The sequence below is a fragment of the Nuphar pumila genome, chromosome 5 (assembly GCF_984573655.1).
Source record: "Nuphar pumila chromosome 5, dmNupPumi1.hap1.1, whole genome shotgun sequence".
Classification (NCBI taxonomy): Eukaryota; Viridiplantae; Streptophyta; class Magnoliopsida; order Nymphaeales; family Nymphaeaceae; genus Nuphar; species Nuphar pumila.
Genome location: NC_143253.1, coordinates 116,431,967 through 116,448,311, shown reverse-complemented (window position 1 = coordinate 116,448,311; position 16,345 = coordinate 116,431,967). Strand labels below are relative to the sequence as shown.

General features: G+C 37.7%; 1 protein-coding gene across 1 annotated transcript in view; it reads left to right on the top strand.

The window, feature by feature from the left end:
- Positions 1-3,201: 3,201 nt before the first annotated feature.
- LOC149838288 (putative glucan 1,3-alpha-glucosidase) overlaps positions 3,202-16,345 on the top strand; it is a 33,165-nt gene continuing 20,021 nt past the window's right edge. The window contains exon 1 of the mRNA XM_090006500.1: positions 3,202-5,120. Within this exon, the coding sequence (XP_089862626.1) occupies positions 3,591-5,120 (1,530 nt within the window). The 5' untranslated portion in view covers positions 3,202-3,590. The remainder of the gene's footprint in view (positions 5,121-16,345) is intronic.

Sequence of the window (16,345 nt, the reverse complement as noted above, 5' to 3'; positions counted from 1 at the left end):
TATTTAAGTTCAGCTCTGAGCTCGAGACGAGCTTGAACATGAACATTTTGAAGCGAGTCAAGTTTGAACCGCCCAAGCATGACTCAAACTTGAATCATGTGCACCCCTAGTCAACAAGTCCTCAGAGGTCCACTGATCACAACATTTAGCATGCCTCATAATGACTCTTAAAGTCATGTATGAACCTCACTAATGGGATTTAAAGCTTTGCATGAACCCATTAACGCTCAGAATGTTGGGCTAGCCATTTGGGTTAGGTGGCACACTCAATATTAGTCTATAATAACCATTTTTCTTGCTGGTCAAACTCACAAACTGATTTTGGTGTTAAATCTCCTTTAAGAATGTATTAAATCTCTTTTAAAGAGATTTTATGATGTCCAACAAGATCCCAAAATTTTGTCAAAGTCAAACCAAACTAAGACAAAGGCTGAGCTGAATCGAGTTGAGCCTTATCTGAATCCAAAGCCAAATCAAAGTCCAAGTTCAAAGTTCAAAGTTCAATTGACAAGCCTTCTAAGTCAAATCTACACATTTTAAACCCAACATGTTTCTAAAAAATGTTCAATATTGAACTAAACATATTTCATAATATAGGTTTTCATTTTAAAATATATTTTCCAAAAAACTAAACAAAGAGAAGGTTATTTGTCCTAAGAGATTGGATCAAAAGGCTATAAATTTTAAGCCAAACTACAATAATCCCCCACATAAGTTAAAATTATAATAAAAAAAACATGAAGCTGCTCGTGAAGGTCATATGCACAAATAAATATAACTTTTGGGTTTAAACCTTTACTTAGTATGGACAAAATTTAGACAATCTCATGAACTAAGTATCTAAGCTTTGAACTTATTCCGTTGTGTAGGCTCTTAGGCTCATTCACACACATTCATTTTATGTAACCATATGTGTTATCAATATATAAACGTTGCATATATTTAAGGTCCTATGAAGTATCTCATTTCATGAGTGATATAAAGACAACCTCAATCTTATAGAAAGCAACTCACACCTTAACACTCATATAGATGAGTCTGTCAAAAGTTAAAAACATGTTTTATCCACTTTAGCCATTTTGGCTTGCAAATCTCATTAAGAGTCATGAGTCTTATCCTCATATCACAGGTTTTTGAGTACTTACATCAAAATAAGACATAAAGATACTATTTATTTTTATATATATCTTAGTGCTCATCCAATTACTCCAATAAATTGTTTTTCCCATTTAATCATAAACTCAGACGACTTGAGTTACATGGTTGGGTTTTCATCACAGATAAAATTTTCATAGATTTTAATTTCATTCTCTCAGATGTATTTTGGATAATCCTTTGGCGAAAACCTTTTGTACATGAATCTACATGGTTTTGGTATGATCTCTCATAATCAACAAAAATTACTCTTTGCTCGAGTAATGATTCACATAATTATGTTTTAGACTTAGTAAGTCTAGATTTTTCTAATTTCATATTCTCCACCTTTAGACAATTGCTTGATTTATTTGAATTTTTATATAATAAGTAACTTTCATACTAGCAAAGACTAGTAACATCAATTGTATCAATAGAATCGAGTGAGTTGTCACCATGTATTTTGATGTTCAAGATATATCTATACATATTAGAGTAAAAATTCATCCACTCATCTATTCCACAAAATTGAAATTTGAATTATCATTCTCATCATTGTATTTTTAAGTACATAATATTAAAGTCTCAACATTCTTGAGGGCATGAAATGAAAAGCATTTTTACTGTTCATTTTCTTAGATTTTTAATTCTTTGTCTTATCTCAAGTATGATATGATTGGTCTAATTCCAGCTCATATCATAGGTAAAAATTATCAATGATATCCATACACTTTAGTTGAGACCAATATCTTTTAGTGTAAAATGACACTAGAATCATATTATATATAAACAATTAGACTTTTTCTAAAGCTTTTCAATATGAATGGATTGTGATCCACTTTCATGATAAAACAATTATAATACCATACATTAAAACAATCAATCTCATAACTTAAAAATTTAGTGAGAAGAAACATTGCAATCCATTATGTTACTCATAATCAATATATCATCCATATGAAATGTATTGAAATTCAAAAATAACATGTTAGAATCATAAAATTCATTATCCATTAAGTTTATCTAATTAAGATATAAAAACTCATTTTCAAAATGATATGTAATTGCTCGATAGGAACCATTATGAAATTCATCGCTATATAGATATAGTGGATTTTCAAATATTAAGATTTTTCTTCAAGATCATAAAATTAATGAACTTTCTACTTCGGGTTTTCAAATTTCAAAAATTTTGATTTAAAAAAAATAGTTTTGTGATTTTATATAAAAAATTTAAATACTAAAATTTAAATTGTATTGATTTCAAACATGATAGATATAAAAATCATTTGCAAATATGATCAAATCAATTATTACCCCACACAAGTTGGAGTGCATGACAAATCTCATAAAAAAATATAATTAAAGTTCAAACTAATTATGTCTAAAAAATTATTTTATCATTTTTCTATGAAGACTTACACATGTAGATCCATGCTTAATATAGGATAATTCATTTACATACATATGCTTCCAAACATCTAAATATCTCATATTAATATATTTTGTTAATTAAATATGAAGGTATAATATTGCTTTTTTTTATAAACCCAATTGACTTAGGTCAAAATCAAATATCTACTTAAGTCCAAACTAGATCCAACCTGTTGACATCCCTAGATATGAGATCAAGAGAACAAAGAATTAGGAGACAACTCGAGGTGAGCCAAACTCTGAATATACTGACAAAACATTTAAAACTATAAATATTGGCAGTCAAAATCTTGTGAGAAATTGAAAATTTGTATATTTCATGCTTTATTTACACAGTATTAGCAAGAAATTTAATTAAAAAAATAAATTGTACAAAAGAATAAATAATACAAAAATAAAAAAATAAAAAATAAACAATTTCAAATTGCTGAGACTTTTACATTTTCATCTACTAGACATTTTTTTGTGTGAAAAATATACCGACTTTTACACCGATATTAATCCCTATATTCAAGAGTCCATGAAACCACACTATGTTGGAAATGGTTCAACTTCACTTGCATTCTTATTTTAAAAAAAAGAAAAAATCAAATAACAGTCCAATAAGATTCGGAAATGTGGCCTTTCCCTCATCTGGTAGGGCTGACTTGTGAATGTCACCAAGTAGATGGGACATCACAAGTATGAAATCCACAGGTGGCGTCCCTTAACGCAAGGTCGAGATTGGGTGACCTGTGTGCTTTTTCCCGATCTTCGTTGTATTGTTTTTTTTCAAAATCTGGTTGAGGGAGAGATCATTGAATCTTGGTTGTGTTTCTTTTGGCAAAATAAGGATTTGAGAGAGAGAGAGATCATGGATCTTTTGTTGTTTCTTTTGACAAAATCCGGATGTGAGAGAGATCTTGGATTTTGATTGTGTTTCTTTTGGCAAAATCCCGATTTGAGAGAGAGAAAGAGGGAGAGAGGAGAGAGATGTAAATACAACTCTACCCGACACTCCTTCCTCCTCCTTTACTGGAAAAATGGGGAAGCCTTCATCACTCTTTCCTCTGTCCCTCTGGTTACTGTTAGGGTTTCCTTTCCTTGTCTCCGCTTGGAAGAGGGCGGAGTTCCGTTCCTGCAATCAGACCCCCTTCTGCAAACGGGCACGCTCCCTCCCCACCAACTCCTCCGCCTACCGCGTCGTCGGCCTCTCCCTTGACGACGGAGATCTCACCGGAAAACTCTTCCCCGGCGACGATTCCGACCCTCTCTCCCTCCGGATCTCCGTTTACCACGACGGGGTCCTCCGCCTGAAGATCGACGAAACCCGTCCCCCCGACTCCGATCGCAGGAAGCGCTTCGAGGTGCCCGACGCCCTCGTCGAAACCCTAGACCGGGAGAAGAAACTGTGGTTGCAGAAGGTCGCCGAAGAAGGGGATGCTTCCGTCGTGTTCCTTGCGTCCGGATACGAAGCCGTCGTTCGGCATTCCCCGTTCCATGTTTTCATTCGGAGAGTCGGCGACAAGCAGAGGGTTTTATCGTTCAATTCCCTAGGGTTGTTCGACTTCGAGCAGCTTCGATCGGAGAAGGGAGAGGGCGAGAATTGGGAGGAGCATTTCAAGAGCCACACCGATTCCAGGCCGTTCGGGCCGCAGTCGATCAGCTTGGACGTCTCCTTCCATGGAGCAAAATTCGTCTATGGGATCCCCGAACACGCCACGAGCTTGGCATTGAAGCCGACGAGAGGCCCCGGCATCGAATCAGAGCCTTACCGATTGTTCAACCTCGATGTGTTCGAGTACCTCCACGAATCTCCATTCGGTCTCTATGGATCGATCCCCTTCATGATCTCTCATGGAGTCGGTCCTTCCGGCGTCCCCAATTCCGCTGGGTTCTTCTGGCTGAATGCTGCTGAGATGCAGATTGATGTCCTTGCTTCCGATTCTGGCAACGCCGAGACCATTAACACTCACTGGATGACCGAAGCTGGCATTGTCGATGCGTTCTTCTTCGTGGGTCCTGGTCCAAAAGATGTAATCAAGCAGTATATAACGACCACAGGAATGCCAGCGATGCCACAGTTGTTTGCCACTGCATATCATCAGTGCAGGTGGAATTACAGAGATGAAAAAGACGTTGCAGAAGTCGATGCGAAGTTTGACGAGTTTGACATTCCTTATGATGTTCTGTGGCTCGATATCGATCATACAGAAGGAAAAAAATATTTCACATGGGACAAGGTGCTGTTTCCTGATCCAGAAGGGATGCAGAAGAAGTTGGCAGCCAAAGGAAGGAAGATGGTTACGATTGTTGATCCCCACATCAAGAGGGATGACTCTTTTAAAATACACAAGGAGGCAACGGAGAAGGGATATTATGTGAAGGATTCGTCAGGGAAGGATTTTGATGGGTGGTGTTGGTCGGGTTCGTCTTCTTACTTGGATATGTTGAATCCTGAGATTCGGAATTGGTGGGCTGAGAAATTCTCCTTGAGCAATTATGGTGGTTCTACGCCTTCACTGTACATTTGGAACGACATGAATGAGCCTTCAGTGTTTAATGGCCCTGAGGTAATTACTCTTTCATGGCATTTTAGGTAGCTGTTTTTATTGAAGCTAGTTTGGTTCAATTATTTTGTTTCTAATGCAGAAAGAAGAGTTGTTTCTTCGCATTTTATGATTTAACCGTGACCAGATTTAGAGATGTTTGATTGAGATCTTGTTTCGCAGGGTGTCACTTGTTTTAGCTTCTTAAACCATATTAGATTGTATTTGCAGCGTGCATAAACTGTTGTCGTCCATGTTGGTGGTGTTGTTTTCCCCGTTTTACTCAGTTGCAAGTTTTGACCAGTAGGCAGTTAAATAATTCAGTTGAAAGAATGGAAATTGCTTGGCTCGTCCTATAGCTGACAAGATGCAAACAACCCTAATTTTTTAATAGCAGCAGTCTTATTTGTGTGATGTCTAGTTGCTTTTTCTTAGTTTTATAAGATGCAAAATGCCTTGTTTTTGACGATCTGAAGATAGAGTTCCTCCTCTACTCATGCGATGCACTGTCTGTTGAGCAGGGTTTCCTTGCTCATGATGCTAATTTCTGCATAAGTACGTATTCATAGACACGTAGGAACACCCATGAAAGAAATAAGGCTTTTTCATGAGTTTTTTGGGAAATCCTTGAGAGGCATGTGCTTTGGATGACATCTTCAAGGTCCTATGATTAGGAGTTTTAGGTTTGACCAGGCTATCTACTTGTGATTTGACTAAAGTGCGCACATGATTTGAGGAAAGTGTGCACGTGCACGCACACACACACACAAACATGCATGCATTCACCCATCATTGATAGCTATACTTTAAAATATTGTCACTCATTAAGGAAATGATATGAAAGGTAAAATAGCATAAAATTTCCAAATATTGCCATTTTGAAATTGAAATTATGATTGGAAATGCAAGAGTCCATCTCTACTTCATTACATATTTGTCAGTTTTCATGCTGACTTTTCTACCCAATTTCTACGGGTCTCTTAGAGGTGCTTGATCTCATTCACTTGTCCAGATTTATTCTCATCACATCCATAAGGTTCTGCTATCCAGTAAGGGTTATCACAACCAGTTTCATGCCTTCTGATTGCTCTGCAGTTAGGAGATGATCTTAAGGTGTTAATATATATATATATATATATATATATATATACTGAAAATACCTTCAGGGGTATTTCAGTCATTTCACACATGTAATAGGTGTCAACCTTATTGAGGCTGTTTTATCTTTCTTTTTAGCTTTTTATATTTAAAATGTAATATAGCTGTTGGGGCAGCGCAACTAGTCATTGAGCTGCTCCCAACGGTCATAAATATGACTGTTGGGGGCTAGCCCAATGGCTAGTTGGGCTGCCCCCATTATATCCCCTTTGTATTATAAATAAGGGTTCCCCCCCCCCCCCCCCCCCTTGTATTTATCAATGCTTTCTTAAGCTTTTGTTAATCAAATTCTATATTTTTTACCTTTTGTGTTGGCCCTTTCATGTGGAAGACCCAGAATGATTTTCTTTTTTGGTTCATATCGTCGACCCCAATTGTTTTGGGATGAAGGCGTAGTTGTTGTTGTTGTTGTGTTGGCCTTTTGTGGCTATTATGTGCATGTGTTGTGCTAATGAGTTTATTCTCATTTTGTGATCCCTTAGTGGATTAGTGCTTGTGCACTTCTTTTGTATTCTTGTTGAACCTTATTAGGTTCTTTATTGTATTTTCACTTGTTTCATTACAGGGAGACCTGTAGGAAGCTACCAGCCTCTCACCTAGTGAACCACCAGCTCCAAGTTATGTGCATAAGCTGTGCTGCCTCAGGCAGTTCAGGCTTGGTGGGCATCCTAACAAAAATATCTCACCAAATTGTCTCTAACTTGAGAGAGACCAAAACCTGTTTCACTTCCAGAATATTGGGTGGCTCTCCTAGGATATGTGGGGGCCTTGTCTTGGCTAGAAAGATATCCACATGTTCCCATCTGTTTGTATAAATTAAAAGACGTTCTTATAATATGGCAACCCCTGATACTCTGTTTCCTTCTTTGTTGGAATTAATTGTGAGATCTTCCTTTGGTTGTTATTCAAGGAACACACTGGTGATTATGTAATATTGATTTAACAGTCTTATAGACTGCAAGAACTGAAAAGTACAATAATATTGTTGAACTCGACACTGAAGACTGTAGATGAAATTCTTAGATGGATTTACTTGCATCAGAAGTGGCCAGAATCTGTCCTAAGTTCCGAAGGGCTTGTATGGCAAAATTGTTTCCTGTGTGTAAAAAGCCAAATTTTGGTCCGTTATGAAGCTTTGACTTGGGATTCTGATAGTGACAGTTGGTGTCTCCATTTGACAACATTGACCATGAGAACTGTACATAGTTTGGGTGATAAACATCCTGCATCAAAATTTTCTTAGTTTGAAGGATATCATTCTCCAATTATTTGTTGCTATCAAGAGTATCCTGGCCTTCTGAATTGGGGGATTTGCTGTAAAACCTCAAAATCTCGAACCTGAAACTTTTTAGGAAAAATTTGAAAGCTTTGTAATCAATCATTTTTCAGAGTTTTAAAATGACAATTCAACTGAAAATGATGTTTGAAATAACAAGTCAATGGATCTTGAGCGCATTACAGGTGAACTTTCCTTTACACAATAGATTTGTATCTCCGTATAAGCATTGAAAATCACATGGATCCAAAATAAGTTTTTTGATAATTTAAAGTTTATACAAAAGAGGAATTCCTAAAAGAAACCCTTATGCAAAATTACAAAACGTGTTCAGGAACGAAATGACAGAGAAAGAGTGGGATCTTGATATCATCACGTCATAACACCGTCGTTTGCCGTACCAACCTAATCATCACCTGTACCTCATAAAACGAGTCAGACTTATAAAAACTTGGTAGGTGCATAAATAACAAAATTCAGAATAAAACCAACATATACGTTGTTCCTTTCTTGATGTGCAGTTCAGAATAAGCAAAATGAGCATGATAATCTTGTTTTGATATTAACTGTCATCAGGGTACGCACAAGAGAAACGTAGAAACAATTGAGATTGCTCGGGGGTTTGTTATTCTATATATTTTGATACCCCGGACAATTAGCTGAGTTCGCTCCTAAGGGGACGACTAATAACCGAGGGAGAATTTTTCAGAGACCACATGTTCAAAGGGATGCATTAATACTTCTGCAGAAGTCATTGGGACCTACCACCTAGAATAATTTTTGGTAGCTCAGTCTTCTAACTCAGATGGAGTAGTACAAGGGATATCTTATGGAGAAAAGCTTTTCATCGGCGGTGACCTTAATGGACATGTAGGCATTAGTGGGGATGGATTTGAGAGTATCCATGGAAGCTATGGTATAGGAGAAATAAATGAAAGTGGAGAAAGAATTTTAGATTTTGGTTTGTCCTATGATATGATCATAGCAAACACTTGGTTTAGGAAGAGGGAGTCTCACCTAATAACATTTAAAAGTGGGGTTAATACGAGTCAGATAGATTTTTTCCTACTTAGAAAGAGAGATAGGGGTTGTTGCATTGATTGTAAGGTTATACCGGGAGAAAGTGTAGTTACACAACATAGAGTCTTAATTTTAGATCTTAGAATTAGACAATGCCGCAAAAGGGATAGACATAGGATAGATCATAGAATTAAGTGGTGGGCACTTAAAGGAGCTAAACAAGAAATGTTTGTAGAGCAGGTAGTTAAGGAAGTTGATTGGTGTCTCGATGAGGATTCAGAATCAATGTGGAATAAGATAGCGGGTGACATGAGAAAGGTGGCTAAGGAAGTACTGGGTGAGTCTAAAGGGGGTTCACTGCTAGGTAAGGATACATCATGGTGGAATGTGGATGTCAAATTAGCTATTAAGGTTAAAAAAGAGTGTTATAGAAATCTAACTAAGAGTCGGGATAATGAGAATTTGGAGAAGTATATGATAGCAAAGAAGGAAGCTAAAAAAGTAGTTTGAAACGCGAGGGATAAGGTATATAAGGAGGTTTATGACAAGTTGGATACCAAAGAGGGCGAGAAGGATATTTATAGGCTTGCTAAGATGAGAGATAGGAAATCGAGGGATCTGGGTATGGTTAGATGTATCAAAGATGAAACACAAAGGGTTTTAGTCAAAGATGAGATTAAAGAGAGATGAAAAGATTATTTTGATAAGCTATTTAATGGAAGTCATGCTCAGGATCTTGGAGACTTGTCCATTCCTTTTCATGAGATGAATTGTGACTTTATGCGCAAGATTCAAAAGAAAGAAATTGCAGAAGCTTTGAAGAAAATGAAATCAAGAAGGGCAGTTGGCTCAGATGGTATACCTATTGAGGCTTGAAAATGCTTGGGAGAGAAAGGTTTAGAATGATTGACAAATCTTTTTAACAAGATTTGGCGGACAAATAAGATGCCTAATGAGTGGAGGAAGAGTACTTTGGTGCCTCTATATAAGAATAAGGGTGATATACAAGATTGCACAAACTATCGTGGTATAAAACTCATGAGTCATACTATGAAACTTTGGGAGAGGGTGATTGAGTCTAGGTTGAGGAAAGTTGTCATGATATCGGAGAATCAATTTGGTTTTATGCCTGGAAGATCAACTATGGAAGCTATACATCTTCTTAGACAACTTATTGAGAGAAATAGAGAGAGGAACAAAGATTTGCATATGGTTTTTATTGATTTGGAGAAGGCATACGATAGAGTACCTAGGGACGTTCTCCGGTGGACAAGGATGAAGAAAGGTGTTTCTCTCAAGTACATTAGTATAATTAAAAATATGTATGAAGGAGTGGTAACCAATGTCCGCACTTGTGGAGGGGTGACAACCAATTTTCCTATAACGGTTGGGTTACATCAAGGATCTGCTTTAAGCCCTTTCCTATTTGCTATAGTGATGGCTGAGCTTACGAGATCAATTCAAGAAAATGTGTCATGGTGTATGTTGTTTGCTGATGATATTGTTTTGATTGATGAGTCTAGAGCTGGGGTTAATGCTAAGTTAGAATTATGGAGACAAACATTGGAAGCAAGAGGTTTTAAGTTGAGTAAGAGTAAGACAAAATATATGGCATGTCGGTTTAGTACGCAACGAAGTAGTGATGAGAGTTTAGTGAAGCTTGGTGAGCAAGAAATACCGGTGGATGACTGTTTCAAATATTTGGGATCTATCATTCAAAAGTGCAGCGAAATTGATGGAGATGTAAATCATAGGATAAAGGTTAGGTGGATGAAATGGAAAAGTGCAACTGGAGTGCTGTGCGATCGTAGAATGCCATTGCGGTTGAAGGGAAAGTTTTATAGGACAACTATTAGGCCCGTTTTACTATATGGTACGGAATGTTGGGCTGCCAAGAGACATCATATTCAAAAAATGAGTGTAGCTGAGATGCGTATGCTTAGATGGATGTGTGGAAATACAATAAAAGATAAGATTCAGAACGAGGAGATACGTAAGAAGGTAGGCGTTGCACCCATTGAAAATAAGATGAGAGTGAATCGTTTACGGTGGTTTTGACATATTCGGCGAAGGCCTAATGATGCTCCAGTTAGAAGGATGGAGAAATGGGAAAATATATTAGTTAAAAGAGGTTGGGGTAGGCCTAGGAAGACTTGGATGGAGATGATAGGAAAGGATATGAATGCTTTGAACCTCACCGAGGACATGACATTGGATAGAAATGATTGGAGGAGAAGGATTCATGTGGAAGACACAACATGATTTTCTTTGTTGGTTCATATCGCCGACCCCAATTGTTTTGGGATGAAGGCGTAGTTGTTGTTGTTGTTGTCTTCTAACTCGGATGATCGGGGACATCGAGTTCAATTGCTACTCGAGGAGCGTAGTTGTTAACGACCTGTCCATCAGAGTTTTTATACCATCCCATAATCTCTCTTGACGGAACCAATGAGACGAATGTGTATGTCATGTTTTATTTTAACTGACAACCCATTCTATATGTTCTGGTCTTTTAAACCATCGAAGGTTTTATTTTCCGCAATGGTTTAAAAAAAATTGCACTTTTTCTTTGGTATGAGTTGGGGTCGTTACAATCTCGTCGGGGTCTCAGTGCCTTTTTTTAAAACGAAAAACCCCTGCGGAGGGTTTAAATAGAATACGGGAGGGGGTGTATGGACTTAGATTCGAGTTGGATCCAGTTGGATCCAAAACATTTTTTGTCGCCTTGTTTTGCCTCAACGCTTTTCACAACACTGCAAGAGATATAAAGAAGCTTTGTGGAGGGCCAAGCTCTCAAGGATACTATTCAAGGATACATTACAAAAAATGAGTCGACCCTCTTTATTGAGTCTTACAAAACAAAAAGAACAATTATGACTTGAATACCCCTAAAAAGAATGAAAAATTAACTACAAGGCATATTATGTACAACCATGTACAATATGATACATAACAAATATAGTAAGGACGACTATGTTCCTAAGGTAGGACCAATAAGTCTTATTTTCATAGGATTGGTCCTCTCTGAATTTAGGTCAAGCTGCAAATGTAAGACTCGAGCCTTTTAGAAAAAAAAATGTTTTGGATCCAGGTATGTATCTTATTGTACATGGTTGTACATAATATACTTTGTAGTTAATTTTTCATTCTTTTTAGGGGTATTCTAGTCATAATTGTTCTTTTTGTTTTGTAAGACTCAATAAAGCGGGTCGACTCATTTTTTGTAACGTATGCTCCTTGAATAGTATCTTTGAGAGCTTGGCCCTCCACAGTGTTGTGAAAAGTGTTGGGGCGTAGCAAGGCCTCCACCAAAAACCGAGGCGAGGCATAACTTTAAAAAAAATATAAAAAAGTATCTAAAAATACAAATAAATAAAGAATGCTTTATTGATGAAATAACAGCCAATAAGAAATAGAAAATCTCAAATAAGTACTAAAAAATATGAGATTAACATATAAAAGTAACTAAAAAACTGATTACATAACTGGAAAATATATGAGATTAACCAACAAAAGTTAAAATATACTAAGAAAACTGATTACATGACTCGAATGACTGGAAAATATATGAGATCAACCTGCAAAAGTTAAAATATATGAGATTATTTCTACATAACTGAGATTCTTGTTCTTCTTCTTCTTCAATAAAAGGTAAAATATACTATGAAAACTGATTACATCTACATAACTTAGATTACTTCTTATTGGGATCGTGGAGGCTGCTGTTTCAGGAGCCTTGACACTTCTCCAATATTGCACTGCCATTCCATCTGGGACCATTTGCTGTTGGTGGAACTCCTAAAACATGATTTTAGAAACAAATCCCAGTCTTTTTGGAGCTTTGTAAGTGAAGTTACAAATTTTTAATATTTTCTTCTATGTTGATGGAAAATAGGGCCAGGTTTGAAGAAACTCAGTTTCAAACCTTGATTTTGGGAATTTTTAAGTTTGGGATTTGTTGGGTTTGGGTCGTTTTTGCCTTAGAAAACTAAGGAAACAGTTGGTTTGAGTGTTGGAGCAGTATTCTTTAAGATTTGACGATGTTTGTGAAGGTAACTTGCTGGCAGCAGCCTATTTCTCTGTTTCTTTGTCTAAGGTCTTGGTTGGTCTGTTTTTTGGTGCAATGTGCTTTGGGTAATGTTTGTGTTGCTGAGGTAGTCTACACTGTGGTTTGAAGGTTCAGGAAGCTTTTGAGTTTTGAGGGGGTCAAGTGGTGGGAGCTTAATATCTTCTTGAAGAAACATAAGACTTGAAATATGTGCACACCATGTGTTTGTTCAGTTGTCTGAGTGAGTGGTAATGACTGTTGTTGAATTGAAATGCGCATGTTGAAGGTTGTATTCTGCCTGTGTTGGAATTATGATATTGACAGATACTTGGTGAGAAGAATTAAATTACTTAATGTGCATGCACATATCTGGTGTTTGATAATTTGTTTGAGTGATCTGTACACCGAGTTTTTGTGCTTGGTTTGAGTAGTGTGCAGCACAATAACTGATTAATACTGTCTACTCCATTCACTTGTGCTTGCTAGATAGTATGTTTTGAGTGGTGTGGATATTATTTTTGAAGGCAGTATCCATTTTGTGTTGATTGGCTGATTGTGGTTGTCGTGAAAAATGGAGAAGGTAAGAGCTGCAAGCAAAATATAGTGCAACTATTGCCAGAGGTTTGGCCATATGAAGTACACTTGTTCTAAGTTGGCAAGAAAGAAAGTCGCTTCGTCTGCCCAAGTATCATCTGTACCTAGTGCAGTTACATTTGGTGATGCCAAAGTTGATTTGCATACTCAAGTGCTATAGGAGAACCTACAGTTATCACTATATCATCACCTTCTTATTTGTCTTCTACTGCCCCTGCAGGTGTTCGTAAACTTTACTCTGGTTGGTTGATAGAGCGTTATATCATATGATTGCAACTGTCACATGGACTTGCTAAACTGGGCGCCACACCCGCGTCAACGCGACGCGGTGCGGTACCTGGTGTGGTCAATATAACCCTAGGTGCGGTCAACCCGCACCCAAGGTTATATTTATCCAAAATGGACTCGATCAACTTTGACCGAGTTTGTTTTGGACCATTAAAAAATGGTGACTTTTTTTTTTATGTCTGCGAAACAAGGAGGAAGAAGAAAAAAGAGGAAGAAGAAAGAGGAAGAGGAGGAAGAAGAAGAAGAAAGAAAGAGAAGGAAGAAGAACAAAAAAGAAAGAGAAGGAAGAAGAAAGAGGAGAGGGAAGAAGACAAGTGGGAGAGAGAAGGTGGTTTTGTGCCCCCCACCTTTTTATTAAAAAAGGTGTGTCTGGACGTCCACACTTGATCGAAACCTAAAATGAGAGAGAGAAGGGGTTTCATAGCCCACCTTTTTATTAAAAAGGCGGGTCTGAATCAAGTGTGGATCTTAATATAGATCCACACTTGATCTAGACTCAAACTCTCTCTCTCTCTCTCTATATATATATATATATACCCTCCCACACCCTCGCAGCCAAATTTTTTTAAAGTGCCGCATCGCCGCACCCGCACCTATGTGACATAGACTGCCAATGAATCTTTGTTGACCAATTGTATGCCTTGTCATGACTCATTTTGCACACCAAATGGTGCCACTATGTCTGTCATATCTTTGATGTATACCATGTCCCATCTCTTGCTATGAACTTGATTTTTGCTGGACAAATAACTCGTCATAACTGTGATGTCGTATTTTCTCTTAATGGTTGTGTTATACAGGATCGACAATCTAGGACACTAGGGACTGAGCATAGAAGAGGACATCTATATTATCTTGATTCATTGAATTTGAGACCTCAGTCACACAATGCTTTTGGGTATAACACTACAACCTTAGATTTGTCAGGTCTATGAAATCAACGTTTGTATCATGTATCTAGTTCTAGACTTCAACATATGTTGTCTACTGGTTTAGTTAATGAGTCAAAGATAATTGTTTCTAATTTGGTCAAGGAATGTTAAAGTCAAAGTTGCCAGCCGAGGAAGCGGGAGTGGGAAGCTATTCGGGAAGTGAGAGCAGGAAGCGAGATGCTTATAAATTTTAGGAAGCGGGAAGCATGAAACGACTTGGAAGCGAACCGGGAATCATCTCTGAAGCGAGAAGAGAAGTGAATCGAAAGGGACATAGGAATCAAACCGGAATTGAAGGGGGAACAAAGAGGGAAGCGATCTAAGATTCGAGTGGGAAGCGAATAGGAATTGAGCTTTCCTGATATTGGGTTAAAAAAATTTATTAAAAGCTAAAACTGTCTAAGCCCCCCCACCCCCCAAAAAAAGGAAACTCACTTTCTGATATTGTGAAGTGAACGAGAAGTGACTGGGAAGCAAGCTTCTCAATAATGGAAAGCGAGTTTCCCCATAAATGAGAGAAGCATACTTCCCAATTAAAATGGTCGCTTCCCCGCGTGTTTCGAAAGTGCCACATTTTGTGCTTTCGAAACACGTTTCGGGGAAGCGTGCTTCTCCGTGTTCGGAGTCCTTGCATGCTTTTGATCTTGTGCATTCTAATGTGTGGGGGCCTGCTTCAGTTCAATCTAAGGGTGAATCTATTTGTTACCTTTGTTGATGATTGCACAAGATTCACTTGGATCTATTTCATGAATTAGGTGTGAGGTTCCCTCTTTTCTTAAAGTGGTACATGTTTTGTGGTGGTGTACTCGTGGCTCTGATGGCGGAAGGATGCGTCGTTGATTGAGCGTGTCTGATTCTGTATGATCTACCCATTGTCATGCATATTCCAAAGGATTTTTTGATCCTTCCACAACAAAAAGCCCTATCCCTTGCTATGCTATGTTGATCAAGACAAGATTGCTGGGTCTCACATTGACCAAATTCGTTTCCATTGGCTAAAGTCAACGAAGACAAGTTACCTTGCCATGTCACTTGGTTTCCACTCCCAGGGGCCTCATTACTTCTTGGTGTCTTATGTTTCCAAATGAGATTATGTTCTATTAACACTTAACACTTAGCGAATCTCTTTTTTGGATTCCATCTCGCGGTTTTTTTCCACTCATCGGATAATGATATGGACAAAGTCTCATTCCGCACTTCCAAGTTAAGAGGGGCCTAACACTTGCTAAAGGAATGCTTATCGAGAAGCTTCCCAGGTCACGAACGAAGGAAAAGAAGAAAAAGAAAGAGACTATAAAGCACAGGCTGCATACGAGATAAAGATCTGATTGATTGAAACTGGACCTCTTTGTAGAATTGAAAGAGAAGAGTAGGGAGGAAAGGCACTTGTGTTAAAAGAAAGAAGGGATTTGATCAACTGAAGAGAAGATCCTTGAGGCAAGGAGAGAGCATAAGTAAAGTCATTAGTGGCAAACCCAGTTGTGGATTATAGTCTTTGCCTGTTCGCTAGGCGTAGTGAATTGTTTGACATTTCCAAACAGTTTTATGCTATGGTTAAGACAGTTCTCGACTTGGTTGAAAATCTTACGTTCTGATTCAGGGGAGAGTACATCAATACTCAATTGCAAAAATTCTTAGTGGAAAAAGGAATAGTACATCAAAAATCTTGCCCATGTACTCCAGAACAAAATGGAGTAGCTGAGTGCAAGAATAGGCATATTCTTGAGACTAATTGTGCACTCTTGTTTTCTGGTTGTCCCTAAAATATTTTCAGATGAAACAACTCTTGTTGCCGTCTAGCTGATCAATTGCATGCCTTCTCATGTTTTAGCTGGAGATACACCATTTTACTGGTTGTATGATCATGTTCCTAACTATAGGTCCATGCGAGTTTTTGGTTCTAGTCGTTATGTATTGTTGCTTGAGCATGAGA